This window comes from Bos indicus, chromosome 25 (genome assembly GCF_029378745.1).
Source record: "Bos indicus isolate NIAB-ARS_2022 breed Sahiwal x Tharparkar chromosome 25, NIAB-ARS_B.indTharparkar_mat_pri_1.0, whole genome shotgun sequence".
Classification (NCBI taxonomy): Eukaryota; Metazoa; Chordata; class Mammalia; order Artiodactyla; family Bovidae; genus Bos; species Bos indicus.
This window is the reverse complement of record NC_091784.1, coordinates 36901544-36928572: the sequence shown is the minus strand read 5'-3', so window position 1 is coordinate 36928572 and position 27029 is coordinate 36901544. Positions and strand designations below refer to the sequence as shown.

The 27029-nt window shown below is 55.0% G+C and overlaps 1 protein-coding gene and 1 long non-coding RNA gene across 3 annotated transcripts in view; one reads left to right on the top strand and one right to left on the bottom strand.

Annotated features, from left to right (window-relative positions):
- The window catches only part of ZAN (zonadhesin), a 37764-nt gene extending 10974 nt beyond the window's left edge, over positions 1 to 26790 (top strand). The window contains exons 14-46 of the mRNA XM_070780125.1: positions 726 to 910; positions 3292 to 3433; positions 3594 to 3710; positions 4224 to 4348; positions 4546 to 4691; positions 5498 to 5641; positions 5999 to 6106; positions 6210 to 6379; positions 7437 to 7639; positions 8918 to 9059; positions 9334 to 9581; positions 9793 to 9973; positions 10219 to 10330; positions 10687 to 10781; positions 11079 to 11255; positions 12953 to 13161; positions 13423 to 13567; positions 13860 to 14104; positions 14196 to 14360; positions 14564 to 14688; positions 15004 to 15293; positions 18550 to 18761; positions 19217 to 19358; positions 19674 to 19921; positions 20988 to 21117; positions 21326 to 21500; positions 21809 to 21985; positions 22217 to 22356; positions 22735 to 22934; positions 23042 to 23180; positions 23679 to 23819; positions 25165 to 25267; positions 25364 to 26790. Coding sequence (XP_070636226.1) covers positions 726 to 910; positions 3292 to 3433; positions 3594 to 3710; positions 4224 to 4348; positions 4546 to 4691; positions 5498 to 5641; positions 5999 to 6106; positions 6210 to 6379; positions 7437 to 7639; positions 8918 to 9059; positions 9334 to 9581; positions 9793 to 9973; positions 10219 to 10330; positions 10687 to 10781; positions 11079 to 11255; positions 12953 to 13161; positions 13423 to 13567; positions 13860 to 14104; positions 14196 to 14360; positions 14564 to 14688; positions 15004 to 15293; positions 18550 to 18761; positions 19217 to 19358; positions 19674 to 19921; positions 20988 to 21117; positions 21326 to 21500; positions 21809 to 21985; positions 22217 to 22356; positions 22735 to 22934; positions 23042 to 23180; positions 23679 to 23819; positions 25165 to 25267; positions 25364 to 25451 — 5369 coding nt within the window. The 3' untranslated portion in view covers positions 25452 to 26790. The remainder of the gene's footprint in view (positions 1 to 725; positions 911 to 3291; positions 3434 to 3593; positions 3711 to 4223; positions 4349 to 4545; positions 4692 to 5497; positions 5642 to 5998; positions 6107 to 6209; positions 6380 to 7436; positions 7640 to 8917; positions 9060 to 9333; positions 9582 to 9792; positions 9974 to 10218; positions 10331 to 10686; positions 10782 to 11078; positions 11256 to 12952; positions 13162 to 13422; positions 13568 to 13859; positions 14105 to 14195; positions 14361 to 14563; positions 14689 to 15003; positions 15294 to 18549; positions 18762 to 19216; positions 19359 to 19673; positions 19922 to 20987; positions 21118 to 21325; positions 21501 to 21808; positions 21986 to 22216; positions 22357 to 22734; positions 22935 to 23041; positions 23181 to 23678; positions 23820 to 25164; positions 25268 to 25363) is intronic.
- On the bottom strand, positions 20371 to 21904 carry LOC139179759 (uncharacterized). 2 transcript variants are annotated; one of them, XR_011564107.1, is made up of 4 exons: positions 21784 to 21904; positions 21349 to 21455; positions 20946 to 21094; positions 20371 to 20696 (listed from the first exon to the last, which is right to left on the bottom strand). It is a non-coding gene; the product is annotated as an uncharacterized lncRNA (long non-coding RNA). The 2 variants fall into 2 exon arrangements; XR_011564108.1 differs by lacking the exons at positions 20371 to 20696; positions 21784 to 21904 and adding an exon at positions 21606 to 21764 and having other exon boundaries at positions 20955 to 21094.
- Positions 26791 to 27029: the final 239 nt, after the last annotated feature.

Below are 27029 nucleotides of genomic sequence, written 5' to 3'. Positions count from 1 at the left end.
GCCTCGGACAAAGAGCTGGAAGTCAGAGACAGTGGTGAAGAGAGAGGGCTGGGGAAACGCATGCTGTAGAAAAGCGCAGTCTCAGAGGGAAGAGGAGCCAATCATGGTGACTTTAGAAAGAAAGATGAGGACAACCTTGAGAAGGATGGTGGGGGGGGGGTGGGGTGGGGGATGGGTGGGGTGGGGTGGGGGATGGTAGGGTAGGTGTTGTGAACCAACCCCTAGACTTACTAGTGCTTCTCCTTTTACTGAGATATAATTCACTGCAGTCAAAGTTCATCCTTTCAAAATGTATGATTTGGTGGTTTTAGTGTGTTCATAAAATTGTGCAACCACCCTCCCTTTTCCATTTCAGGACATTTTGCATCACCTCAAAAAGAAAGCCCATATCCATCAGTGGGCGTTCCCTGCCCCCCAACCCCTCAGCCCCTGACCACCACAAACCTGCTTTCTGTCTCTCTGGATTTGCCTGTTCTGGACAATTCATACACTGGGAATCATGTAATAGGTGGTCTTTTGTGACTGGCTTCTTTTTTCTCAGCATGTGTTGTTGTCAGGGTTGTGGTTTATCCAGGTTGTGGTTTGTGTCAGGACTTCCTTCCTTTGAATGGCTGAGTAACATGGGCCTACTTCCTCGAGAAGAATGGTGGCAGTGTCGGGGGTTGCTGGGTAGAGGGGAGACAGGAGAAAAGCTGGGGGTTTAATGGAGGCTGGTTTCCCCTCAGCCACGTGCCCTCCGAATGCCCACTATGAACGCTGTGCCTGCCCAGAGTCCTGCCAGAGCCCCAAGCCCACCTGTGGTCTCCTTTGCAAGCCTGGCTGTGTCTGCAACTCAGGCTTTCTGTTCCATGACTCCCGCTGCATCAATGCCTCTTCCTGTAATTGCTTCTACAATGAAAATTACTACAAGGTGAGACCTGGGGCTGTCCATTTCCCCAGAGGGGGACTGTGAGCCGAACCCCCGGGGTCTGGCGCCACCTGCTCCCCAGATGGCATAAATTTGGACCCACGGGACATTCTCAAGGGGTCAGCTCTTGAGCATTGATGACCTGGTACTGGAGTCTTTCATTCATAGTTCCCCGGCCAGGGATTGAACCCTCAATCCTTGCAGTGGAGGCGCAGAGTCTTAACCACTGGACCGCCAGGGAAGTCTCATGGCGTGTGCTTTTTGATGGTCACTCTCTTCACACAATAAATATTTGCTAAGCAGTCACTTTGGCCCAGCCTGACTCTAGGTTGTGTGGAAGATCCTGCCGTCCTGAGGCCCTGTCCTCGGTGCTCCTGGAAGCTTTGAAATTTTTGTATTTTCCATCCTGTACAGGCAGCCATGACACACTAGACCCTAGACCAGCCAGGTATTGCAGGGCCCTTATCTCCATCCTGAGGAAAGTCAGGGGTCCCTGTGTATACAGAGAGCCCCGGACACTGAGTACATTCAGGCATTTTCAGGGCAGAATGAAGCATTCCAGTACCTTCTTCCAAAGGAACTTGCAGGGAATTAGTGGTTAGAACTCGGCACTTTCACTGCCAGGGCCCTGGGTTCAATCCCTCATTGGGGAACTAAGATCTCGAAAGCTGAGAGATGTAGCCAAAACAAAACAAACAAACAAGGAATTTGCAGATTCTGATAGGATCCGTCAAAGGAGAGGTGATGCTAGTCTTGTCTCTCCTTGTTGATTGCCCCCGGGTGCCCCCGAGTCTCTGGAGGCTGCCTGCCGGCTAGTGCTGTCCAGAAGGGACGGAGGCAAGCCTCATATGGCACTTATGTGTCCTGATAGCCACCTTAAGAAAAAGTATGGGGCTTCCCTGGTGATCCAGTGGTTAAGACTCACCTTCCAATGCAGGGGGATGCAGGTTCAATCCCTGGTTAAGAAGCTAAGATCCCACAAGCCTTGGGGCCAAAAAAAAAAACCCAAAGCAAAACATAAAAAAGGAATACTGTAACAAATTCAGTAAAGACTTTAAAAATGGTCCACATCAAAAAAAAATCTTGAAAAAAAACAAAGGTACAAGGAAACAGGTTAAATTAACTCCAGTCATCTACCTATTTCAAAAGGTAATTAATAGTTATTAATGAGATTGTTTACGTACTTTTTTTTTTTCCAATGAAGTCTTCAAAATCCAATGTGTATTTCACACTTAGAGCCATGTCAGTCTGCACTGGCTGCATTTGAAGAGCTCAGTGGCCAGACGTGGGCTACTGGCCATTATATTAATTAAATAGAGCCGCCGAGAGTCAGGCTGATCTGAGCTGCAACCTGGCTCCAGCACTTGTTTGCTGAGTGACCCTGGGCAAGGTTCTCTCTTGACCTCTTCAAATCTGTTTCCATATCTATAAAACGTGCACAATAAAATTTTTTACCTCATATGGTTGCTGTGAAGATGAAATTAGGTCCCGACACAGACCAGTTACTTAAATGTTAATTATTATTGTTAGCAATTTATGATAAATATAGTCAACCTATTAAATAAAAGTGCAGTCAGCTATTCATTATTGAATAGTACATCTTCTCAGCTCTGGTGGTCTTCCCCTGGAGCATCAGAGTTCCTGCTTGTCTCCTTGAGGGTGACTTCCTCCTCCAGCCCTCCTAACCTGTCTCCCGGGTGTCCCTGTGTCAGTGTTGGGATTAGCTTCAGCAGTAGCTGGGATAGAACCATCTCCTGATGTCAGAACCATCAGCGCTAGGCATCTTTTCCCTCTGCCCTGGGAAACACATATGGATTTATGTTCACTTATAAATTCAATAAACGTAATTGGGTACCTTCAACCCTCTTGGCGTTGGGGTCACCATGAATAGGGCAGGTTCACATTCTGGGGGAAACATAAGGAAGTATTCATTAAATGAGAACTCTTTGCCAGGCACTGTGCTATGCGTTGGGGCTGAGATAGCGAGTAAAGATAGACACACTCCCGTGTGCGGGAGCTTATCAAATAATCACAAAAATTAATATAAAAGTGTGGTTGTGAAAAAAAAAAAAGTGTGGTTGTGTTAAGTCCTAGGAAGGAGAAGTACCCACAGCTAGTCAGGGTGGTCTGGAAGGTCTTCCTGAGAAGATAGCAACCCTTGAGCTGAACTCTGCTGGTTGTATGGGGATGGTTTAGATAGGGGGAAGGAGGACAGGCTCCGACACAGCATGTGCAAAGGGCCTGGGGCGAGCAGGAATCTCTGCTAGGCGATGGGGAGAGGAGTCTGAACAAGGCGAGGTCTGCAGAAGGAGGGGATGAGACCATGGGATGAAACAGTCTGCCCAGGAGTGGTACCCTTGTGACCCCAGCCCCCTCGCTCTCAGTCAGGGACAGAGTGGTTCAGCCCCAACTGCACAGAACGTTGCCGCTGCCAGCCTGGCAGTCAGATAGAGTGCCAGCCCTATAAGTGCGGGACAAACACAGTGTGCCAACTGAAGCATGGCCAGTACAGATGCCACCCCTATGGTGAGACCCCTCATGCTCTCCCCGCCTGTCCCCATGGGTGTGACACTGGGGTCCCCATCCCTTCCTTGACCAAGGGAGCTGAGACCACTAGGTGGGTGAGGTAGCCATGGTGCCTGGCCTGGTAACCCAGCTTCACACGTCCCCCGTGTCCCCTCGGCAGGCACTGCCACCTGCTTCGTCTATGGAGACCCTCATTACTTCACCTTCGACGGGAGGTACTTTAACTTCATGGGCAAGTGCACCTACCTCTTGGCCCAACCCTGTGGCAACTCGACAGGTAAGACCCTGGATATGCCTCCCTTCCCTGTCCCCACGGCCTGGCCCTGGAGTCTGAGATTGGGAGAGCTGGGCCTGGGCGCGTATGGGCCAGTGGGGAAGGGCCAGAGCTGATGGCGGGGCAAGATGGGAGAGGACTGACTATAGAGCGAGGGATGACATGTCCATCTGCAAAGCAGGACTTTCTCAGGACCAGACCATGGGGAGCAGGCAGGTGAAGACTCCTCTCGGCATCAGTTGCTTCCTGGACCTGCTTGGCCTGAGGGCGTACCTGGCAGCAGACACCCCCTTCGGCTGGGGTGGGGAAGGCTTCTCGGGGCATGCGGCCCCAGGCTGTCCTGGACGACGCCCCCACTCCTGCTGGGGTCCTGCCTCCCCTCTGGCTTTATCCCCACAGGGTCAGGTGGGGGCGACCCCCTCTGTGGGTGCGCCCCCCTCTGTGGGCACTCAGAAATACTTCTGGAATGAGCGAGCCCCCTGGCTTTCTCCCCTGACCCCTATTCTCCTGGCCCAGAGCCGTTTTTCAGGGTAACAGTGAAGAATGAGCAGCGAGGCCTGGAGGGGGTGTCCTGCCTGAGCAAGGTCTCTGTGACTCTGTCTGAGACCACCATCACCCTGCTCAAGGGCAGACACACGCTGGTAAGGCCATCCTCCACGCAGCCCCCTGGGGCTGCTGCGGGTGGGGGCCTCATCTGCCCAGCTCCCCTAGAGCGTTCCATGTGGAGTGGAAGAGGTCACGAGCGTGCCGTGGGGTTGTGGGAGTCAGCTGCGGGGTCTCCTTGACCCCTGGATCTGTCTCTCCTCTCTCTCCTCCCTTGGCCACCCCCACCTTCCAGGTTGGGGGTCAGCGAGTCACCCTCCCGGCCATACCTTCTGGAGGCGTCTTCTTGACTCCAAGCGGGCGGTTTGTGCAGCTGCAGACGGCGTTCGGTCTGCGGGTGAGATGGGATGGTGACCAGCAGCTGTATGTGCGTGTGCCCAGGTGAGGGGGTGACACAGTGAGGCGGCTACCACTCCTCCCACTCTGCCTCTCCCTCCCTCTCGGGGACTCTCCCATCCCCCCTTTCCCTGCCATCCCGGGCATTCATTCTCAGTCATGGGTAGGAAACACCTAGCTCCACCGGCAGGCCTCCTTTTGGTTGCGGAGGGGGAGGAAATGCTTTCAGGGCCGTGGGATAATAGCAGGATATATACACAAGGCTTCGGGAATGTTCTAGAAGGAGTTGCTGATGAGCCTTGGGAGCCTTCAAAACAGTGGCCTCTTGACTGCAGTCTTCAAGGATGAGTAGATCCCCAGATGGCCAAACAAGGGAAAGAAAGACTTGACAGAAATAGTGGAGGCTTCCCTGGTGGTCCAGGGAAGACTTTGCACTTCCAATGCATGGGGCACAGGTTTGATCCCTGGTTGGGGGACTAAGATCCTGCATGCTGCATGGTACAGGCAAAAAAATTTGAAAAAAAAAATTTTTAAGTAAAAAAAAAAATAGTGAACAGTAATTCCAAGGGGAAAAGTGGAATGTCTTAGAGCCAGCAAGAAGTTTGCCATGACTGGAAGACGGGATGTGAGCAGAAGAATGGGAGGAGTGGGGACATGAAGATAGCTTAAGGGCGAGAGCTGGAGGTCATGGTGCGCCTGGTGCCTGGCGTGGAGCCCTGGTTCCCTGTCTGCACCTCTTGGTGCACAGCCCGCCTCTGCCCATGGCCTCCCCCGACCCCCGCCCCTCTGTGGTCCCTCAGATGATGGAGACCCTTACTCTCCACGAACACCCTTCCTTCCGCCCCCTGCAGCACCTACTCCAGCAAACTCTGTGGTTTCTGTGGCAACTACGACGGCGACAGTAGCAACGACAACCAGAAGCCGGATGGCAGACCAGCACGAGATGAGAAGGAGCTGGGTCACAGCTGGCAGATCTCGGAGGATGAGGACCAGGCGTGAGGACCTCCCTGCCCCCTACTCCGCCCTCCTGCTCCTTTGCCCCTTTGAGGAGCCAAGAACCCTGGCCGGCATCACTCCTGTTCTGCGCTCTCTGTATGCCCCCACGTCTGTCTTTCTCCTAGATCTGGTTGCCTGCGAAGTTCCCTGCCACCACGTTTACCCCACCCTCACCATCTGTGGTGCCCAGGCGATTCTGAGCAGCCCCGCCTCCTGCTGGCGGGCCCCGTTTTCCCACCTCTTGGCGTTCAGATGTTGTCCACTAGGGGGCGTCGAGAGCGGGGAGACCGCCCGGGCCGGGAGGGGATGGAGGCGAGCCTCGGTCCTTAGGGCTTGTGGGGTTGAGTCTCTTCCAGGTGCCAGGAGAACCAGGCATCTCTCCCATCTTGTGATACTGACTTGAAGAACACATTGTCGAGTCCGGAGCACTGCGGACGGCTCGTGGTCGCTAACGGAGCCTTTCAGTACGTATTGGGGAGGAGCAGGAGGGGCCATGCCCGGGCCCATCAAAATGGGAGGAACGAGGTTCTGTCCTCTCATCCCTTCTGACCTGGCCTCTCTCCCTAGGGCCTGCCTGCCTCACCTCAAGGTCTCTTCCTTCTTCCACAACTGCAAGCTTGACATGTGCAACTTCCAGGGGCTGCAGCAGATACTGTGTGCCCACATGTCGGCCTTGACTGAGACCTGCCAGGAAGCCGGCTACGCCGTGAAGCCCTGGAGGGGACCCCAGTTCTGCCGTGAGTCGTGCGAAGATGCCGGATCCCTTTCTTCACACTCACATGTCAGAGGGCTGGCGGCTTCTGAGAATGGTGGCACAGGCCGGGGGGTGGGGGGTCGGCGCCTAGGTGGAACCCCTTCAACCCTACACAAGGACCAGGAAATCCGCAGGGTCGGAAACCTCCCCTGAGAAAATCACACGGTCACCTGCACACTCAGGAAGGCTTCCCGGGGTTTCCTCCCAGCTGTGGATTTTCCAGGCAGTATTTTCACTCTAGGGCTTCCCTGGTGGCTCAGACGGTAAAGATTCTGCCTGCAATGCAGGAGACCTGGGTTTGATCCCTGGGTCTGGAAGATCCCCTGGAGAAGGGAATGGCAACCCACTCCAGCGTTCTTGCCTGGAGATTCCCATGGACGGATGAGCCTGGTGGGCTACAGTCCATGGGGTCACAAAGAGTCAGACATGACTTAGCGACTCAACAACAGCATTTCCACCCTGGGTTCAGCTTGGTTTTGTTACGTCTGATCTGGTCCCTGAGTATACTCTGACCTTTTTTATTTCTGTTAAAGTCTTAATTAAAGTTCTTTGGGAAAAGATTTTTTAAAAAAGAAAAAGAGAAAAAGAAAGCCTTCCCAATGGCCTGAGGGTATGGGTGTGAGAGCAATGCACATGTGTGTGAATGCACACCAGGTGGAGCAATATACACGTTAAATGCAGACTGCTGGGTGGGAGGGCGCCCCACAGCTCCCAGTCCTGGCCCAGCTCTCTGGGGTCCTGCTTGAGCGCCTCGGTGGGGCCACATGGGTTCTGACTGCTCCCCTGGGGCCTGCCTACACAGCAGAGCTGCTGAGGCTCCTGGTGGTTCTGCTTCCGGGGTCCTGCCTCTTGGCACCTCCCTGCAAGGTCCCCTCCAGGCCCAGGGGGTGGAGGCTGAGCTCCTTGGTGGTTTCTCCCAGTTCCTCTCTTCTGGAGATCGGGCTGAAGCCTCTGGCCATGGGCCTTCCGAGCTCCAGGTTGGGAACTACCTCTTTCCTTTTCTCCCAACCCTGCCTCACCTGTGCCCCCCCCTCCACCAGCGCTGGCCTGCCCACCCAACAGCAGATACACCCTGTGTGCCAAGCTGTGCCCTGACACCTGCCATTCCACATTCTTGGGCATGGCCTGCCAGAACCGCTGCGTGGAAGGCTGCGAGTGCAACCAGGGCTTCGTCCTCAGCGGGCTCCAGTGCGTCCCCCGGTCCGAGTGTGGCTGCCTCGACCCCACGGCCGGCTACTTCAAGGTGGGCTGCCGGGGCTGGGCCGCTCTCAGTGCTGCAGCCAGAAGGCACTTGTGCGGGTTCTGAAGTCTCTGACCAGCTGGTGGGCAGGAGACTGGGGGTGGGGGGAGGGGGAGGAGGAGCGCTTAGGTCTAATTCCCCTTTTTCTTTCTTCAATTCCAGTACTTTTCCCCAGAGTCAACCCAGGCCCCAGCAGAACCTGGGACCCCCGGTTCTCTCCCTTCCCGTCTCCCCTGCCCATCACTTCCCTGAGTCACTTCTCTTGTTTCTCATCCTCTGAAAGCCCAGGCATGTCTGCATCTCACCCGCATTCTCTCGCCTATGGAGGGTCCATTTCTCAGTTGCTACCTGGACCCCATCCGAACCATCTTCTCAGAGGCAGTGCTTGGAGCTGGCCCTGATCTGTGAAACCTCTCTTCCTTCTTTGCAAGGCCTCAGGATGAGATCCATCCAAGCCCTCCCCCACCTGATGTCCACGGGGCTCTCCCCTACTCAGAGCTGTGTTCCAGGCTGGCCCCAGAACACTCCTTATCCCCATTTTACTCTTTCAATTTCACCTTCTTTGCAGCCCCTTTCCCCCTGCTCGGCCTCCCAGGCACCACCTGAGTTAGCCACCTTCTCCTCCTTTGAGATCCTGTTGAAATGCTGCCTCCTCCTTGAAGCCCTCCTGATGGGACCCTGAGAAGCACCCCTAAACTCTTGCAGCAAGTGCCAATGGCAGGAAGCACCCTGGGTGCCCTGATGGTCACCTCTGGGTACATAATGGGCTGGGGCACGGGATCTGTTGTTTACATGTTGACTGTCCCCTCTGGACTGTGAGTTCTGTTAGGGCAGGGGCATCGTCCATCTGGTTCATTACTGAATTCCTGACGCCTGGCACAAGGCAGATGATAACTATCTGTTGAAACAGTGGACAGACAAATAATGGAATGACTGAATGAATAAGCGAATGGAGCTGAGCCTGGAGCTTTGGGATGACACGAACGCCTTCCCAATGAGCAGGCAGTGATCTGAATAGCAGTGCTAAGATCACTTTCTCTTTTAAAAAGCACGTGTTTGTCTATTCATGGTGGCATACTGACTCTAGCTGTGGTGCCCATACTCCAGTGTGTACAGGCTTTGTAGTTGCTACACACAGGCTTAGTTGCTTTGCCACATGTGGGATCTCTGTTCCCCAAACTGGGATTGAACCTGTGTCTCTCTCCTGCATTGCAAGGCAGATTCTTAACCACTGGACTATCAGGGAAATCCTGACCAGGGGACGACTTCTTTTCCTTCCAGATAGGGGAGCGGTGGTTCAAGCCAGGCTGCAGACAGCTCTGCATCTGTGAGGGCACCAGCAGAACTCGCTGTGTGCCGTGGCAGTGCCAGGCCCAGGAGATGTGCGGTCAGCAGGATGGCACCTATGGCTGCCACCCTCAAGGTGAGCCTGGGGGCTGCCCAAGTGACCTTGAGCGGAGGCATGGTCCTGTCCTAAAGCAGAGAGCTGGGGTATAACCAGGGGCTGGGGGGTGATTGCCCAGAGTCAAAACAACGCCTTTAAGAACCCAGACAGTGAGGCTGGAGCAGTCCCTGACCTTGACCTCTCCATGCCTCACCGACCACCCCGATGAGCCGTGGGTACCATCACCACGTGGACTGGCCAAGATGGCAGATCAAGGTGACGGCATCCCTGAACACCGTCTCCTGGTGCCCAGGGTCGGCCACCTGCACTGTCTGGGGGGATCCCCACTACCTGACATTCGATGGAGCCCTGCACCACTTCATGGGCACCTGCACCTACATCCTGACCCGGCCTTGCTTGTTGAAGTCCCTGGAGAATTACTTCTTTGTGAGCGCCACCAACGAGTTCCGCGGCGGAAACTTGGAGGCCTCCTACGTCAAAGCCGTCCAGGTGCAGGCCTTCGGCATCAGAGTCTGGATGCTCAAAGGCCGCAAGGTCATGGTGCGTGCCTGCGCCCGCCTCCCCAGCCCCACCCCCAGCCCACGCGGCATCTCTGCCCTTCCCTCTTGCCTGCAGTTATGCCTGTCCGGCAGACACCGAAACACACCCGCTATCCACCCCCGCCCCCGCCCCCCACCTGCTCCCTGGTCTCTGCCCCATTGTTATCCTGTCCCCGGAGCCTTTCCCTACCTCGTCCTCCCTACCTCTGTAGCTGGATGGTCGCCAGGTGGCTCTGCCCCTGTGGTTTGCCCACGGCCGGATGACCGTGAGGTCCAGTGGCTCCTTTATCCTCCTCTACACGGACTTCGGGCTTCAAGTTCGCTACGACGGGTACCACCTGGTGGAAGTGACTGCTCCCTCCTCCTACGCCGGCCGGCTCTGTGGGATGTGTGGTGAGTTCCCTGGGCACGTGCAGGCGAAGCGGGGGCCACGGGCAACCCGAGCCTCTCAGGGATCTTGCTCATCCACACGTGAACAAGTGCTTGGCGATCTGTTACTCGGTTGAGGGCATTGTGTGTGAGGGTATGTGTGAAGGGAAGCCAAAGATGAAGGAAGAGAAAAGGCTTCTCTTGGAGAGAGGGTGGCTTCTTGGTCCTGGGACCGAGCCTGTGGCCTCTCTGACTGCTTGGTCCCCCAGGGAACTACAACAACAACAGCCTGGACGACAATCTGCAGCCTGATAAGAGACCTGCTGTCAACTCCGTGCGCTTGGGGGCCTCCTGGAAGCTAAATGAGTTATCTGAATCTGGGTGAGCTGGGAATGGGGAGAGCGGGGAGCTGGACCGGGGCAGGGAGCTGCCTGCTTGGCAGGCAGCCTGGCGGTGTCCCCAATCTCTCCTGGAGTTGATGGAAGGTTGTTCTGACCTCCCACACCCCTGCCTGCTGATTTCTCCCGGGCTTCCTGACCTGTCTCTGGGGAAGTCCACCCTGAGATCTAACCTTTCTCCTTCCTGCTGCATCTGCTGACCTTACCACTCAAGGCCCTCACTCTGTTCTCCTCTCCCACCCTGGTTCCCCTCCCCGCTTCCCTCTCCATGTCTGCTTTGGCTTTTGGGAAGAGTCCTCTGATCCTAAATCCCTGTCCCTTCCCCTCCTCCTCTGTTAGCTGCTTTGCTGCAGATGCCAGGCCCCCCAGGTGCCTGGAAAAGAATGCAACTGACCCCTGGAGTAAGAACTGTGATATCTTAGTGAATCCTCAGGGTAAGCCACACAGGGGCCCCTGTTTGCTCCCCCCACCCCCCAGGACAGGAGACAGAGGAGGGGGGCTGATCATTGAGGGAGGGAGGTGAGACAGGAAGTTGAGACAGCCGAGGGGATGCGGAGGCAGTGGTCACCTGGGGGCTCTGATGGATCTGTGGGGTTTTTTTGCATCTCAGGCAGTAGGTTCTTAACAATCACGGGTTTGGATGGAAGTGGATGTTGACTTTGCCCCAGAGCAGGCTTGTGGTTCCGCTTCCTCCCGAGGCTCACTCTCACCTACCTCGTTTCATCCACCAGGACCCTTCTCCACATGCCACAGGGTGGTGTCCCCGCAGGCCAGCTTCGCCAGCTGTGTGTACGGCCAGTGTGGGACCAAGGGCGATGCCTTCACCCTGTGCCGCTCCCTGCAGGCCTACGCGTCCCTGTGCGCCCGTGCCGGCCAGGTCCTCACCTGGCGGAGCAGCACCTTCTGCCGTGAGTGACCTAGCGGAGTCCCCTGAGCCCCGCCCTCTCTCCTTCTCCCTCAGTTCTGCTCCTCCGCTCTCCCCTTCGCAGCCCGGCCCCCAGCCCCGATGTGGGACGCCCTCTGTCCCCCACTCTCCAGTCTCTCGGAGCCCAGCCCCCATCTTTCCCTCGACTCCCTCCGCTGAGAGACCCCGTCTGACTTTCACCTCACCAATGGCACTAGTGGGAAAGAACCTGCCTGTCAATGCAGGAGACGTAAAAGATGCAGGTCGGGACCTAAGAGACCTGGGTCAGAAGACCCCCTGGAGAAGGGCATGGCAACCCACCCCAGTATTCTTGCCTGGAGAATCCCCGTGGACAGAGCTATAGTCCATAGTGTCACAAAGAGTCAGACCTGAAGCGACTTACCAGCACCAAAAAGTTCTGACCTCATTTGGCTGCTCTCTCCTTCTCATCTTCCCCAGGTCACCCGTGTGATGACCTTTCTTCCTCTTTCCCAGGAACCCTTTTTGTTTTCTTTTAATTGTAGCAAAATATACAGAACACAAAAATTACCATTGTAACAAATTTTTAAGTGTCCAGTTCAGCAACATTAAGTGCATTCACCTTGTCATGCAACCATTATCACCATTGTTTCCAGAACTTTTTCTTCTTCCCGAACTGAAACTCTGTCCCCATTAAACACAGGTCCCCATCCCTCTCCCCCCAGCCCCTGGCAAGCATCATCTACTCTCTATCTCTATGCATCCGAGGACTCTAGAGACCTCATCTAAGTGAAATCACACAGTATTCATTTTTTTGTGACTAGCTTATCTTAGTATGACTTTCCTGGTGGCTCCGACAGTAAAGCGTCTGCCTACAATGCGGGAGACCTGAGTTCAATCCCTGGAGTGGGAAGATCTCTTGAAGAAGGAAATGGCAACCCACTCCAGTATTCTTGCCTGGAGAATCCCATGGATGGAGGAACCTGGTAGACTACAGTCCATGGGGTTGCAAAGAGTCAGACATGACTGAGCGACTTCACCTTATCTTAGTATAATGTCCCCAAGGCTCACCCATGTTGCAGAGGGCACCAGGGTTTCCTTCTTTGTAAGGCTGAATCATATTCCATTGTGTGGACGGACCCCTTTTTATTCATCCGTTCAAGGAGCACTCTTGAAAAATTTATTTGTCCTGTATCGTTTGTAGGATCTTAGTTCCCCCGCCAGGGGTTGAACCTGTGCCCTCAGCCGTGAAAGCGAGGAGTCTTAACCACTGAACTGCCAGGGAATTCTCTCTTAGGAATTCTTTTTTTTTTTAATCCATTAAAAATATTTAATTTATTCATTTAATTTGGCTGTGCTGGGTCTTCGTGGCTGCGCACGTTCTTCTCTAGTTTCCGGGCTTGGGCTTCTCTTTGCGGTGGCTTCTCTCGTTGCAAAGCACGGGCTCTGGGCACGTGGGCTTCAGTAGTTGTAGTGGGTGGGCTCAGTAGTTGCGGCTCCCAGGCTCTGGAGCACAGGCTCAGTAGTTGTGGTGCACCGGCTTAATTGCTCGGCGGCATGTGGGGTCTTCCCGATCAGGGATAGAACCCATGTCTCTCTCCTGCATGGGCAGGCGGATTCTTAACCACTGGACCACCAGGGAAGCCCTTAGGAGCTCTTCAGGCCCCAAGGTCAAGAGAGCTGGAAATGACTCTTCCTTCCTACATGCCAATCTCTTCTTAGCTCTGAAGTGCCCGTCAGGCAGCAGATACAGCCCCTGCGCCGACCCCTGCCCGGGCACCTGTCTCAGCCTGAGCACCCCGTCGTACTGCCCGTCTTCACTGCCCTGTGCCGAGGGCTGTGAGTGTCAGAGAGGCCACATCCTGAGTGGGACCACCTGTGTGCCCCTCAGCGAGTGTGGCTGCACCAGCCCTGGGGGCGCCTACCACCCGGTGAGAAGCCAGACTGCAAGGGGGCCTCCATGAGTTGGGGGCCAGAGGGCTCAGAGCCTGCAAAGAGGTGGGGAGGGGCAGTGCTGGGGGCTGAGAAGCAAAATTCAGAAGCCTGGAGCTTGAGAAAGGCTGGTGATGGAGGTGGGAGGCCGAACGAAGCCGACCTCTTGGGGGCCCCGGGGTGCGGTGGGTGGGGGCAGGCCTCCGTCCGTCTCCAGCTTCCAAGTTTCTATCGGCTCCACTGATGTCCGCGCCCCGCAGGTTGGGGAGAGATGGTACACGGACAACACGTGTTCTCGGCTCTGCACCTGCTCCATCCACAACAACATCTCCTGCCTCCAAACCTCCTGCAAGCCTGGCCAGATGTGCTGGCCCCGTGATGGGCTGATGCGGTGCCGGGGGGCAGGTAGGAGGCCCACCAAGCGTGGAGGAGGACCTTCAGCCACCAAAACTGCCCCTCCGTCCAGGAGGGCTCCTCGGGGTTTACTCATGGCTCCCATGGCAATCGTGAACTCGGGATGTTATAAGTCTCTCCCAGGCTGAGCGGCACCTGCTCCACCTCCTCGGGTCTTGACTCTTTTCTTTGTCCCCTCCCCTTCTGAGGCTCCCTCTCCTCCACATCCTTTCCTTGAAGGTAGGGAGAAGGCCTGTTCTTGCTAGAGGCTGGACCACTCCTCAGCTGCCTTTCTGTCCTCCAGGGATGGGAGTGTGCCAGATCCAGGACAGGTCCCAGTACATAAGCTTCGATGGCAGTTACCATGCCGTCCGGGGCGCCTGCACTTACGTCTTGGCGAAAACGTGCCACTCCACCATGGACCTGCCTTTCTTCAAGATCAGTGGCAAGAATGGGAAGCAGCAAGACCAAGCCCACACTTTCTACCTCCGCAAGGTCTACGTACACGTCTTTAATACTCTGGTCACCCTGAAGAAGGACCACGTGCTGGTGAGCGGGGCGGTGGTGGGGGGAGGACGTGGGCTCTGGGGACGGGACTCTGGTCCTTCCTGCTGCTCACGGGTCCTGCCTTCCTCTCTAGATCAATGGCACATGGGTCCCCCTGCCCGCGACCTCCCAGATCCGGGGGGTCAAAGTCATTTCCAGGGATGGCTACATGGTGCTCACCATCAGCATTGGGGTGGAAGTCAAGTTTGATGGCAGTGGTTTCCTTGAGATCGAAATCCCGAAAGCCTATTATGGAAAGGTGAGGAAAACATCTGGGTCACTTTGTAGGGGTGTCAGCCTGCAGGAAGCGGGGTGCCCAACTGAAGAGTCACTCCCCAGAATGGGAAAAAGCTGCAGGGAGGGGGGGTGCCTTTCTCTTCGGAGTAGAAAGGGGGTGGCAACCACAAATGCCCTCTGCCATCCCCGGTGCGGAAGATCCCTCTTTCCTCTCTGCCCACCCAGACCTGCGGCATGTGCGGGAACTTCAACGGTGAGGAAGAGGATGAACTACTGATGCCTAATGATGAGCTAGCCCCAGATGACATCACGTATGTGGACAGCTGGCAAGATAAGGAGATCGACCCAAGGTAATTGTCCCCAAAGACTCTCTCCCTTTGTTGGCATAGGAATGCGAGCTGGGATTCTAGACCGTATGGCCCACCCAGGATGGAAAGACTGGAGTGGTCCTCTATGCGTATCGCTTGACAGGGGGTGGCCTCTGGGTCTTCCTGTCTTGGCTTCAAAACGTGGGAGGTGACGGGGGCCACGTGGAAAGCTGGTCAGAGCCCAGGCCAGCTTCCAGGTGAAGACAGGGGTGGTCTAGAGGGCGGTTTGGGAGCGCCAAGTCGTTTTCATAGATGAGGCCGTGGCTGTCCCTGTGATGACCCCCTTTCCCTTCCCAGTTGCCGAGATGATGACAAGGCCGAAGAAGAATCGGAGGAGCCAGAAACGACCTGCCAGCCAGCTGACCTGGAGAGAGCCAAGGAGCAATGCCAGGCAGTCTTTCAGACTCCAGGCTGGGCAAGGTGTGCCAGCCGCGTGATCCTCAGTCCCTTCTTGGTCAGATGCACCGACAGCCTCTGTGAGTTTGGAGGCCTGAGCAGCACCCTCTGCCAGTCTCTGCAAGCCTTCGCGACCGCCTGCCAAGCCCGGGGCATCAGGCCTCCCATCTGGAGAAACAGCAGCTTCTGCCGTGAGTGTCCCCTCCGGCCACCCCTAGACTGCTCCCAAACCTTCTTTTCATCTGTGTGTGTCTCTCTCTTTTTAAAAATGTGAGTTTGGTACTTCTTTAAAAAAAATTATTTTTATTTTTATTTATCTGGGTTGCACCAGGTCTTAGTTTCAGCCTGCTGGATCTTTAGCTGCAGCACGTGGGATCTGGGCTTCCCTGGTGGCTCAGACAGTAAGGAATCCGCTTGCAGTGCAGAAGACCTGGGTTCGATTCCTGGGTTGGGAAGATCCCCTGGAGGAGGGCATGACAACACACTCCAGTATTCTTGCCTGGAGAATCCCCATGGACAAAGGAGCCTGGTGGGCTATAGCCCATGGGGTCGCAAAGAGTCGGACACGACTGAGCGACTAAGCACACACACACGTGGGATCTAGTTCCCTAATCAGGGATCAGGCCCCAGCTCCCCTGCATTGGTAGAGTGGAGTCTTAGCCACTGGACCACCAGGGAAGGCCCCCATCTGTGGAGCCCTGAAAGCTCCTCCATTCTTCTTTTTGGTGTTTCCTGACCTATTTCTGGAGAAGGCAATGGCACCCTACTCCAGTACTCTTGCCTGGAAAATCCCATGGATGGAGGAGCCTGGTGGGCTGCCATCTGTGGGGTCGCACAGAGTCGGACACGACTGAAGCGACTTAGCAGCAGCAGCAGCAGACCTATTTCTGGCCTCATTTTCTCTAATGTGGACCATTTACAGTAAGCTCTTAGCTGGTGCCCCCTATCACAGGATGGCACAGGCTGCTTCTTAGCACTATCATTCCAAAGGATATGTGATCATGTTACACCCGAGAGCCATTGCGCCTGCAAGTCCGCGCTCCTCTCCGCAATGTTTGAGATCCTGTGAGCTGTCCACCCCCACCTCCCCCTGTTCCTTGTGACCGGCATCACCTGCGACAAACCATCCTGTTCCCCACGTGGGCCTCGCTTTCCCACACCCCTTCCTGCCTTCATACACACCCTTCCTTGCACTCCGAAAGTTCTTTCTTCTCCTCTCCTGGCAGATTCCAAGGCATTCTTCTCTAACTCTTTCCTTTAAATTTTTTTTTTTAATTCTTATTCACGTATTATATTCTTCTACCCTTTAAAAGTATACAATTTGGGGATTTCCCTAGTGGTTCAGGAGTTAAGATTCCGCTGCAGGGAATGTGGGTTCGATCTCTGGTCAGGGAACCAAGAGCCCACATGGATTTTCAGTATCTTCACAAGGTTATACAACCAGCACTGCTATTTAATTTCAGGACTTTTAAAATTTTAAAACAATAATGTGTTTTTCGTATGTGCTGCATTCCTATGGTTCAAAATTTTTTAAAGTATTAGAAGATTCCCAGTGAAAAGTCTCTTTTCATCCTGACTCTGGGGCCCAGGCCCAGCTTGCTCTTATCCACATCTGAGTATTTTTCCAAAAGTCTTTTCTATCTGCACATACAAACAAATGCAAATTTATTTCCCATATTTTCTTACCAACAACAGACAGGACACAGTCGTTTGTACCTCATTATTTTTCACTTGGCTGCCCTTCCTGGTCAGATATGTAAAAAGTATCCTTCCTCTCTTTTGCAGACACGTCATAATTCATTTGTCATGGTTTATTTAGCTAGTTTCTATTGATGGACTTCCTAGTTGTTTCCAGTCTTTGGCTATTGTAAGCAGTACTGCGATGCATAACCTTACGCAGATGCAGGTTTCTGTGTATGTGTCTCTTATCTGTAGGATAAATTCCTAGCAGTGGAATTGTTGAATCGAGGATTGTGTGGATTTATGCTTTTGAGAGATCTTGCCAAATGGCCTTCCATAGAGGTTGAGGCATTTACATTCCCACCAGCAACACACGAGACTGCCCATTTCCCCGCAGCCTCGCCAACACAGAGGATTATCATGCTTTTGGAGTTTTGCCAATCTGATAAGTGAAAGATAAAAAGAGTCTTAATTTGTATTTTTCCTATTATGAGTGAGGTTGTGCATTCTTTCATACATTTAGGAGCCGTTTGGATTTCCCTTCCTGTGATTTCTTCCTACCTATTCACCATTTTTCCACTGGTTTGTTGCCCTTTATTGAAATATTTTATAGATGTCCTTTGTCTGCTACAGAGAGTAGCCAGCCCTTCATTAGTGCTATGAGTCAAAAAATTTTTTCCATGTCTTTTTTTTTCATCTTTGGCTTTTTATTTTTTACCATGCAGAACCATATATATATATATATATGTATATGTATTTACGAGGTCAGATATAACGGTCTTTGTATTATGGCTTCTGCATTTTGAGCCCCAGTTACAAACGCCTTCCCTACTCTGAAGTTAAAAAAATTTGCCTACATTTTGCCCTAGCATTTGTATGGTTTCTTTTTTCGTATATTTAAATATTTTGATCCGTGGGGATGTATCCTGGTGTGTAGGGTGAGAACTCAATCAACTTCATGTTTATTTTTTCCCAGCATTATTAAATGACCAGTCTCTTTTTCCACTGACTCAGATGTCACATTTTATATTAAATTCCCATGTGTATTTGAGTTCCTCTTTGGGCTTTTTCTCCTCTTCCACTGCTCCATTTAGCTTCATTTACTAGCAACACAATGTTGTGATCATTGAGAGTTTAAGTAGTGTTTAGATTTCTGGCAGGGACATTTAGTTTTTTTTGTTTGTTTGTTTTGGTTTAGAGTTTTCCCAGCTTTTTTGGTTTGTTTATATCCTCATCTCCACTTTAATGTCATCTTTCCCTATTTAAACAAAAAACACAAAATCCTGTTGGTATATTTTATTGCTATCATATTAAATGTACAAATTATCTTAGGGAGGGAATTCCTGGGCAGTCCAATGGTTAGGACTACAGGGTGCGCAGGTTCGATCCCCAGTTGGGGAACTAAGACCCCGAACGTGGCCCCACGCGACCTAATAATGGTAATAAAATTAATTTAGGGAGAACTGACATCTTCATGTTGTGGACTCTTGCTGTCTGTGAACGTTTCCATTTGTTTGCAACTACTTCTGCTCAAAGGGCTTTATTTAGCTCCCCCAGCAGAGTGAGTCCCTCCCTGCCCTGGGCTCCTGTCATGCCAGTACACAGGCCAGTCACATGCTTGCTGACCAGATGCACCAAGGTCACGCTGCACGTGCTGCCCGACTACAGGCTCGCACGCCAAGACGGGAGGACCATTCTTGCTCTATTCTGTCCTCAGGCCCACCATGGAGCCCACGCTCAGTCCACGTTTCTCCCCCACCCTTCCAGCTCTGGACTGCCCCCCCAACTACGTCTACACCAACTGCTTTCCCCACTGCCCCCCAACCTGCGACAACCCAGAAGGCCGGTGCAAAGGCTCCAGCGGTCCCTCCGTCTGCCAGGAGGGCTGCGTCTGTGAGCCCGGCTACGTGCTCAAGGAGCGGCGGTGTGTGCCCAGGAGTCAGTGTGGCTGCCGGGACGCCCGGGGCAGATTCCTCCCCGTGAGTGGGGAATGGGAAGTAGTGGGGGGCCACCCACACACCTTCAGGGTGCCGCCTTCCCCTGGCCTGTGCCGCTGCAGCTGGCGCTGGGTGTGAAGGCTGGTGGCTGGGCTGGGTGGCCTCCTGCCAGGACTGGGGTGGAAGGTGTATGGTTTGGATGTGAGGACTGAGGCATGGTAGAGTGGCCTTGGTTTGAAGATCTTGGTGGTGCCCCTCATGAGTCACAGGGCTTCTGTGACCTCAATTTCCTCATCTGGAAGATGGGTTCAGCTGTACCTCCTGAGACACTTAGCACAGTGCCTCTAGGGAGCGGTATAGGGACATAGGGTGCGATGGCACTGGAACTGCCTCTGGCCTGTGCCAAGTGAGCTGTCAGACTGTGGGCTTAGACTGAAGTCGTCAAGGAAAGAGAGCTGGCCCTTCCCTCCTCACTCCTCCTTTTTCCGCGGCTGCAGGAGGGTAACGCGTGGTTCTCCAACAGCTGCTCCCAGAGGTGTACCTGCGGGGCGGGAGCCATTCAGTGCCGGCCCTTTGCCTGCCCCGAAGGCTCCCGGTGTGAGATCAACGAAGACGACAAAGAAATCTGCAAACCCTACAGTAAGGGGGCCCTTGGGAGGTGCAATCGGGGGGCGCCAAGCTGGGGGCTCTGGGGAGAGGAAGCTGCTGACGTAGACAGAGGTGGGCTCTCACCTCTTACCAGCTCCCTGATCGCCTGCAGATTCTCTCTGGGATCTACCTTCAGGGCAAAAAGAGTGAACCAGGCAAGGGAGATCCTCTCAAGCTGGGAGAGGTAGAGGGTGGAAATATCAAGTTCAGGGAATAGGAGGCACTGGGGGCAGGCGGGTGAGGGGCCCTGGGGGGCCGTTCCACTGGGCAGGGCCATTCCTCCTCAGTGCTGGCTCTTCTTGGCAGAGTCGGAGCGATGCACGGTTTATGGGGACCCCACTTACCGCACGTTTGATGGCCTCGGCTACCGTTTCCAGGGCCGCATGACCTACTACCTGGTCAAGACCGTGGATGTGCTCCCCACTGGCGTGGAGCCCTTCATTGTGGAGGGACGCAACAAGATGTATGCGTCTCACAACCCCGTTTTCCTGCATGAAATCATCGTGATGGTCTATGGCTACACGGTCCAGCTCCAGCACGAACTGGAGCTTGTTGTAAGAGCCGGGCCAGGCAGGGTGGGTCGGGGGAGGCAGGTCGCTCCAGGAGAGGCCACCAGGAGCAGGTGGAGCCAGGGCTTCCCGTTCCCTGGGAGGTTCCTGGCAGAGGCTGCCTAGCTGTAGAAATCAGAATCAGTGCTGCACTTACCTCCTTGGGAGCCCAAGGTGGGCAGGAGGATTTCAGGTACGGTGCGGGGGAGGTGGGGCAGTGGGGAGAAGGGAAGATCCGACAGTCAGTCTGAAGAAGCACCAGAGATGCCCACCTGCCAGTTGTTGTTTTTTTTTTTTTTGCAAAGAAAGGGATTGCAACAGGAGCAGACCTCAGAGATGCTTTTGGCATTCGGGATAGTAAAGCTTCTTGGAATATCCTGTTGCAGAGAATGATGGAACCACAAGGTCCCGAGATGTGCAGAGAAGCGGAGGCCAAAGCAGCAGAGAGTCACCTTTTTAAATATAATTTTATTTATTCATTTAGTTTTGGCCGCACTGGGTCCTCGTTGCTGCACACGGGCTTTCTCTAGTGGCAGTGAGCGGGGCTACTCTTCGTTGCAGTGCTCAGGCGTCTCATTGCAGTGGCTTCTCTTGTTGCAGAGCACAGGCTCCAGGTGCTCGGGCTTCAGGAGCTGCCACTCATGAACGCGGTAGTTGCGGCTCCCGGGCTCTAGAGCTCAGGCTCAGTAGTTGTGGCGCACAGGCTCAGTTGCTCCGCAGTATGTGAGATCTTCCCAGACCAGGAATTGAACCCACATGGCGCTTGTGGTAAAGAACCTGCCTGCCAGTGCAGGTAGACATAAGAGACATGGGTTTGATCCCTGGGTCGGGAAAATCCCCTGGAGAAGGGCATGGCAACCCACTCCAGTATTCTTGGCCTGGAGAATCCCATGGACCGAGGAGCCTGGTGGGCTGCAGTCCATAGGGTCGCACAGAGTCCGACACGACTGAAGCGACTTAGCATGCACGCATTCCTGCATTGGCAGGTGGATTCTTTACCACTGAGCCACCAGGGAAGCCTGAGAGTCACCTTGATTCAGGCTTCCCTGCGGCTCCCATCTGCCTCCTCCAGGTCAATGGTCAGAAGGTGACTGCCCCCTATGAGCCCGTCGACCAGCTGCGGGTCTCCCTCCGAAGCGATCGCCTGTTTGTGATCACGGACTTTGAGCTGGTGGTCAGCTTCAACGGAAAGAACAATGCAGGTACCTGAGTGTGGGAACCAGTGGGCCAAAGGGAGCCTTCCTGGGAAGGGGGAGGGAAACTGCCTCTTAGACAGGCTGGGCTCCGTGAGAGGGCCCCTGCCTGCGAGCAAGGCCTCAAGCTCCGGGAGACGGGAGACGACCCAGGAGGGGTGGGGAGGGACTAGGTGTGGTGTGGGGGGTCTCACTCCTGGGCCCCCTCCTCCCGCAGTGATCTCCCTGCCCCTCACTTACCGGAAGCTCGTGCTCGGCCTGTGCGGCAACTGCGACCAGAACAAGAGGAATGACTTTATGCTGCCCAACGGGGCCGTCACCCAGAATCTCCTTGCTTTTGGCAACAGCTGGGAGGTAAAGATGACCGAGGGAAGCTTGCCCCGCGTCTCAAGGTGAGAGGGCTGGGGCTCAAAGCAGGGAGGCCCTGACCCGGGATGGGGGGTGGCCGGCCAGGGTGGGCGTGAGCACCAACCTAAAATCTGTTCACACAAGCTCACCCGCACTTGCTCAGCAGAGGAGGAGCCCTGAGACCGAGGGCTCAGATGGGCCTGATTCTTCTCATCCCATCACATCTTTCCTCTCCCGCCAACTCCGGGGCACCCGCCCTGTGGATCTTAGCCTGTGCCCGGGCCCTCCCCTCCCTGGTTCCTTCAATCGCAGCCCTGTGGGCCTCACCTGGATCTTCACTGTCTCTGCCCAGGGCTGTACAGGAGGAGGAAGTGAAAGAGGAAGCGGCGCTAGGCTTTCTTGATGTGTCGGGATGCCACCCGGAGGAGCTGCAGCTCATCAACCGCACCCAGGCGTGTGGGGTGCTGGCGGACCCCGAGGGCCCCTTTGCTGTCTGTCACCAGACTGTGGCCCCCGAGCCCTTCCTGGAGTGAGTCGGGGACCCGAGACCCTTTATCCAGCTCCTGTGGCCTGTTCTCTGACTGGCTCTCTGTTGGGCACAATTCTGTCCGTAGTACCTTGTCACACACACGCACACACATCCCCACGGCGCACCGGCCCACTCTCTGATGGGGCTTCCAGGGCCTCTTCTGTAGGGCTGGGTCTCCTGGCCTCCCTCCCCGTGTCTGACAGTCCCCCACCTGTCCCTGCTGTCCCCTAGGCACTGTGTGTCTGACCTGTGTGGCACCCGCGACCCCAAGGAGCAGGAGGGGCTGCGTTGCCAGGTCCTCAGCGGGTACGCCAGCATCTGCCAGGAGGCAGGCGCCACCCCGGCCAGCTGGCGGGACCACACCCACTGCGGTGAGGCCCTGACCTGCCCCAGCAGCTGGCCCCTGACCCCCTCAGCTCTTTCCACTCCCTGTTCTGCTCTGAGCCCCCACAGCTGCCCCCACCTTGGCTTTCCCTCTTGGTTCCCCCAGCCCTAGACTCTCCCCCTTGTCAATGTCCTCCTGACCAAACCCCTTCCCTGCCCTAACCCCCATCACCCCTGCCCACTCCTTTCTGCCAAGGCCCACCTTTGATCCTCCTCATGAGTTAGTGCCACAGACAAAAAGACTCACGAAGCCGGTCCTCCCTGCCTCTAGCAAACTCTGTGCTCTGTTGGGTGACCTTCTTCTCCATACCTGGAGGGGCCTACCCCTGCTCAGCCACTTTCTGACTATGACTGTGTCCTCTCAGCCTTGTCATGTCCAGCCAATACTGTCTACCAGAGCTGTATGACACCCTGCCCGGCCTCCTGTGCCACGCTGGCAGCCCCCCGGGGCTGCAAGGGCCCATGTGTGGAGGGCTGTGCCAGCCTCCCGGGCTATGTCTACAGCGGAGCCCAGAGCCTCCCCCTGGCCCACTGCGGCTGCACCGAGAACGGCATCTACTACCAGGTCAGGGCTAGAAGTGGGAGACCCCAGGGGAGCGCAGGGGTGAAAGGACAGCCCAACCCTGGAGGTCAAGCAGGTGCCCCTGCTTCCCGGGCCTTTTCCCTCTCCAGCAGGGGGACAGCTTTGTGAATGACGACTGCTCCCAGCGCTGCACCTGCGCGCGCACGGGGTTCCTGCTATGTGAGCCCCTCGGCTGCAGCCCTGGGGAGGTCTGCACGCTGGGGAACCTCACTCGTGGCTGCTTCCGAGGTGAGCCGGGATGGGCCCTCAGCTTCCAGCTGCCCTCATCCCCTGTAGGGGCAGGGGAAGGGGGAAGTCCCTGGACTTGGAACAAACCAGCCCTTTCAGTCCTGGGAAGAGCCCATCTCATCAAGATCAGGACGCTGCTGCCATTTCATTTCTCTCTCTCTCTCTCTCTCTCGGGAGGGACAAGGCAGAGGCCCTGTCTTCTGAGCCTCTGCTCTCTGCTCTGCATTCGTGTCTCAAGATCTCCTTTAGTCCTTAATCAGCACTTGGGGTGGTGAGCATAGCATTCCCACATTATAGGGTAAAGAAAATGGAGTTCAGAAGAGGGTAAGCAGTTTCCCCAGATCTCGGGGGTATAGAACCAGGACTGGAAGCCTGGTCAGCGGACCCCAGCAAATGTCTCTGGGAGAAATTCTTCCCTGGTGTCCCAGCCCCCAGGCCCCTCTTCCTGGCTCTGAGTGTCCTCCCAGAACCCCCTCCCACTTGCTTCCATCCTTGCAGACAGCCCGTGCCTACAGAACCCCTGTCAGAATGATGGGCGGTGCTGGGAGCAGGGAACGCACTTCACCTGTGAGTGTGAACCTGGTTACGGGGGAGACCGTTGCATGGAGCTGCAGGATGTACCTCCCCCTGAAAAGCCAGGCAAGAACTTCACCCCAGACCTGTATCCTCACAAGCTCCTCTCACCTTCCACCCCAACAATGGCCACAGAATAAGTCCGTGTATATAATATTAACCTGCTGCTGCTGCTGCTGCTAAGTCACTTCAGTCGTGTCCAACTCTGTGCGACCCTGTAGACAGAAGCCCACCAGGCTCCCTGGTCCCTGGGATTCTCCAGGCAAGAACACTGGAGTGGGTTGCCATTTCCTCCTCAATGCATGAAAGTGAAAAGTGAAAGTGAAGTCGCTCAGTCGTGTCCAACTCCTAGCGACCCCATGGACTTCAGCCTACCAGGCTCCTCCGTCCATGGGATTTTCCAGGCAAAAGTACTGGAGTGGGGTGCCATTGCCTTCTCCGATATTAACCTACAGTATCTATTATAGATGTATGCGTGTGTATGTGTGTCTTAGTTGCTCAGTTGTGTCCAACTCTTTGTGACCCCATGGATTATAGCTCACCAGGCTCCTCTGTCCATGGGATTCTTCAGGCAAGAATACTGGGGTGGGTTGCCATTCCCTTCTCCAGGGGATCTTCCCAACTCAGGGATCGAACCTGGGTGTCCCTCATTACAGGCAGATTCTTTACCCTCTGAGCCACCAAGGAAGCCCATAGATGTATAGTAGATAGTATATTATCAATGTCTTATATTACTATATGAGATATAATAATATAATATTTGGATATGATCCCTAAAGATTAGCAAGATCAGTATCTTCAAAGAATCTCAGAGTCCCTATGCCCTACCCAGCACTCTGGAATCTTCTCTCTGACCCTGAGCTCCCCACTTCTGTGATCTGTATGCCTCACCCTGTTGTTGTTCCCCTCTCTTGTGCCCTCTTAGCCTCCCTGGTACTGTTTATTAGTTTTCTCCATCCCAAATTATAATTCCCATGTGCCTCTGCACCAGCAATTCTCCAACTGTGATTGTGCCTAAGATCAGGGTGGGGCAAGGTTGTCTCTGGGACTCAGCCCCAGAGACATGGATTTGGTAGGTCTCCGTGGGGCCTCAAGATGCCTGCATTTCACAAGCTCCCAGGTGACTGATGGAAGTGATACCAGGGCTACTCTTGGAGAAGCACTGACCCAGCTGATACCCTGGACTCTGGGGGACCAGCTGGGTGAACATCCTCCTGAAGGGTTTGTGGGAGTTGTGTGTCCGCCGGGAGCAGGAGGGCGGCACCAAGGTCTTGAGAGCCCTGGGAGTGGTGGCTTCCTGGAGGGAGAGCCAGGACCCAGAGACGTGCAGGGTGGCAGCTGAGGACCGGAAGGGAGTATACCCCTCACCTCTTATTCCACACCTCTATTTCTGTTCCCCGCACCCCAGAAGCATCCAACTTTGCCTCCATCCTGTTGCCATTGCTGGTGCCCATGGTGGTCATAGTGCCAGCAGCGGTGACCAGAGGATGCATTTCCAGGAGGAAAGGGAGGAGGTGAGTTTCTGGAAAGGGGCAGAGGAGGGCCGGCTAGGGGGAGCAAACACGGGGAGTGGGTGCTGACCGTCATCACCGGTGTGTTTCGTCCTCTAGGGAGAAAATGCGGAGCCAGACCAGAGGCAAGCCGCCACATGCGGGTGAGCCCCAGCCCCACGGCCCACAGCTTTGGCGCCCGGCCTGAGGCTGCCTCTTATCCATGTTTTCTTTTTCCTCAGATTTTAGTCCAGAGCAAGCCCTCAGAGTCGCTCAGTTCTGAGTTGTCCACAGAAAAAAGAGAGATAAAATTATTTATTTTTGAGATGTGAATTTCCACATGATTCTGGTAGAGGAAGGGTCTGTGAGGTGGAGCGTGGTGGGGAGAGACAGAAGGGAAACGCAGGCCCGGGGACCTAAGGCTGGATGCTCCAGAAAGTGTCCACAGGGAGAGTAACCGAGGTCTGAGGAGGTAAGGGGCTGCCTGTCCCTTAGACAAAGTCCCGTGAAGGGCTTCAGGGATACAGGAGAAAAGAGGGCACCCCAGGAATCCTAGTTCTTGTAGGTCTTGGCCTCTGAGCTTCCCACTTGGGTAAGTGAAAGGTGATCCTGAGGTTTTATGTTTCTAATGATGAGATTAAAGCTCTGGGCAGAGGCTCAGGATGGGTAACGTGGCTTTTTCCAAAGGGTGAACTGGCCTGTGACCCAAAGGGCCTTGGGGTTGCTATGGTAACTGAGGGTGGGGGCTGAGGCCTGGCTTGGGAGGAGCTTGGAGCTCCATCCTGCTAGGAGTGACCAGCTCACCTCAGCCAAGGGCCAAAGTGCAGACATGCCTGCCCTTAGCTCCATGCCTTGTGCCTCCCACCAGGCAGGTCCTGGGGGAGGGGGCTGGGACGTCCTGCGCGGGCTCTAAGAAAAAAAGGAAGGCTGCCCACTGGGCTCAGATGTGAGATACCAAGGAGAGGGGATGCCAAAGCAGGCAGGACCCTGGGTTCTAGAGAGGAATCCTTACTCTGTCCTCCAAATGAGCCCAGTGGCCACCTTTATGTGGCTGACCCAAGGAAGCAAGACCCAAGTTGGTTGGGGAAAGGGCTCCAAGAAAGAAGGGGTGCCCCCGGCCAGGTCACCCTGCCTCTCAGCTGGAGGAAGCAGCTCGCACTCTGGAGCTGGGCTGGCTGCGTTTAACCTGAGCGTCACAGGACTCCCAGCTGCATGCCTGGCACCGCCCCTTGTCCCCCCGCACTGACCTCCCTTTTCCTGCTCTTTGACCCTTTGCCTCTCTATTCATCTGTGTCCGGCTCCCCTGACCTCTGACCCACCTAAGGTCTCCTTATCTAGCCTGGATGTCTGGTTGGCAGGGGTAGGAGGTGGCCTGGACCAGCATCCTCCCTAAGTCCTCGGCAGGACAGAGTCCCGCCCATCCTGTTAGAGGTACAGACATGAGCCATGTCATCAAGGAAGGCGACAGAGGATTCCAGAGCATTAGAGATTCCCAAAGGCAGTAGTAGAGGCAGGAAATTGGGGACGGGACCACTCCTGGAGGCTTCCTGGGCTGGGAGGGGCAGAAGCTGGGGTTTGGGGTCCTGTATCAACCCCGGCGAAGCTTCCCTGGTGGCTCAGATGGTAAAGAATGTGCCCGCAATGCAGGAGACCCAGGTTCAGTCCCTGAGTTGGGAAGACGCCTTGGAGAAGGGCATGGCAACCCACTCTAGTATTCTTCCCTGGAAAATTCCATGGACAGAGGCATCTGGTGGGCTACAGTCCATGGGGTCGCAGAGTTGGACAT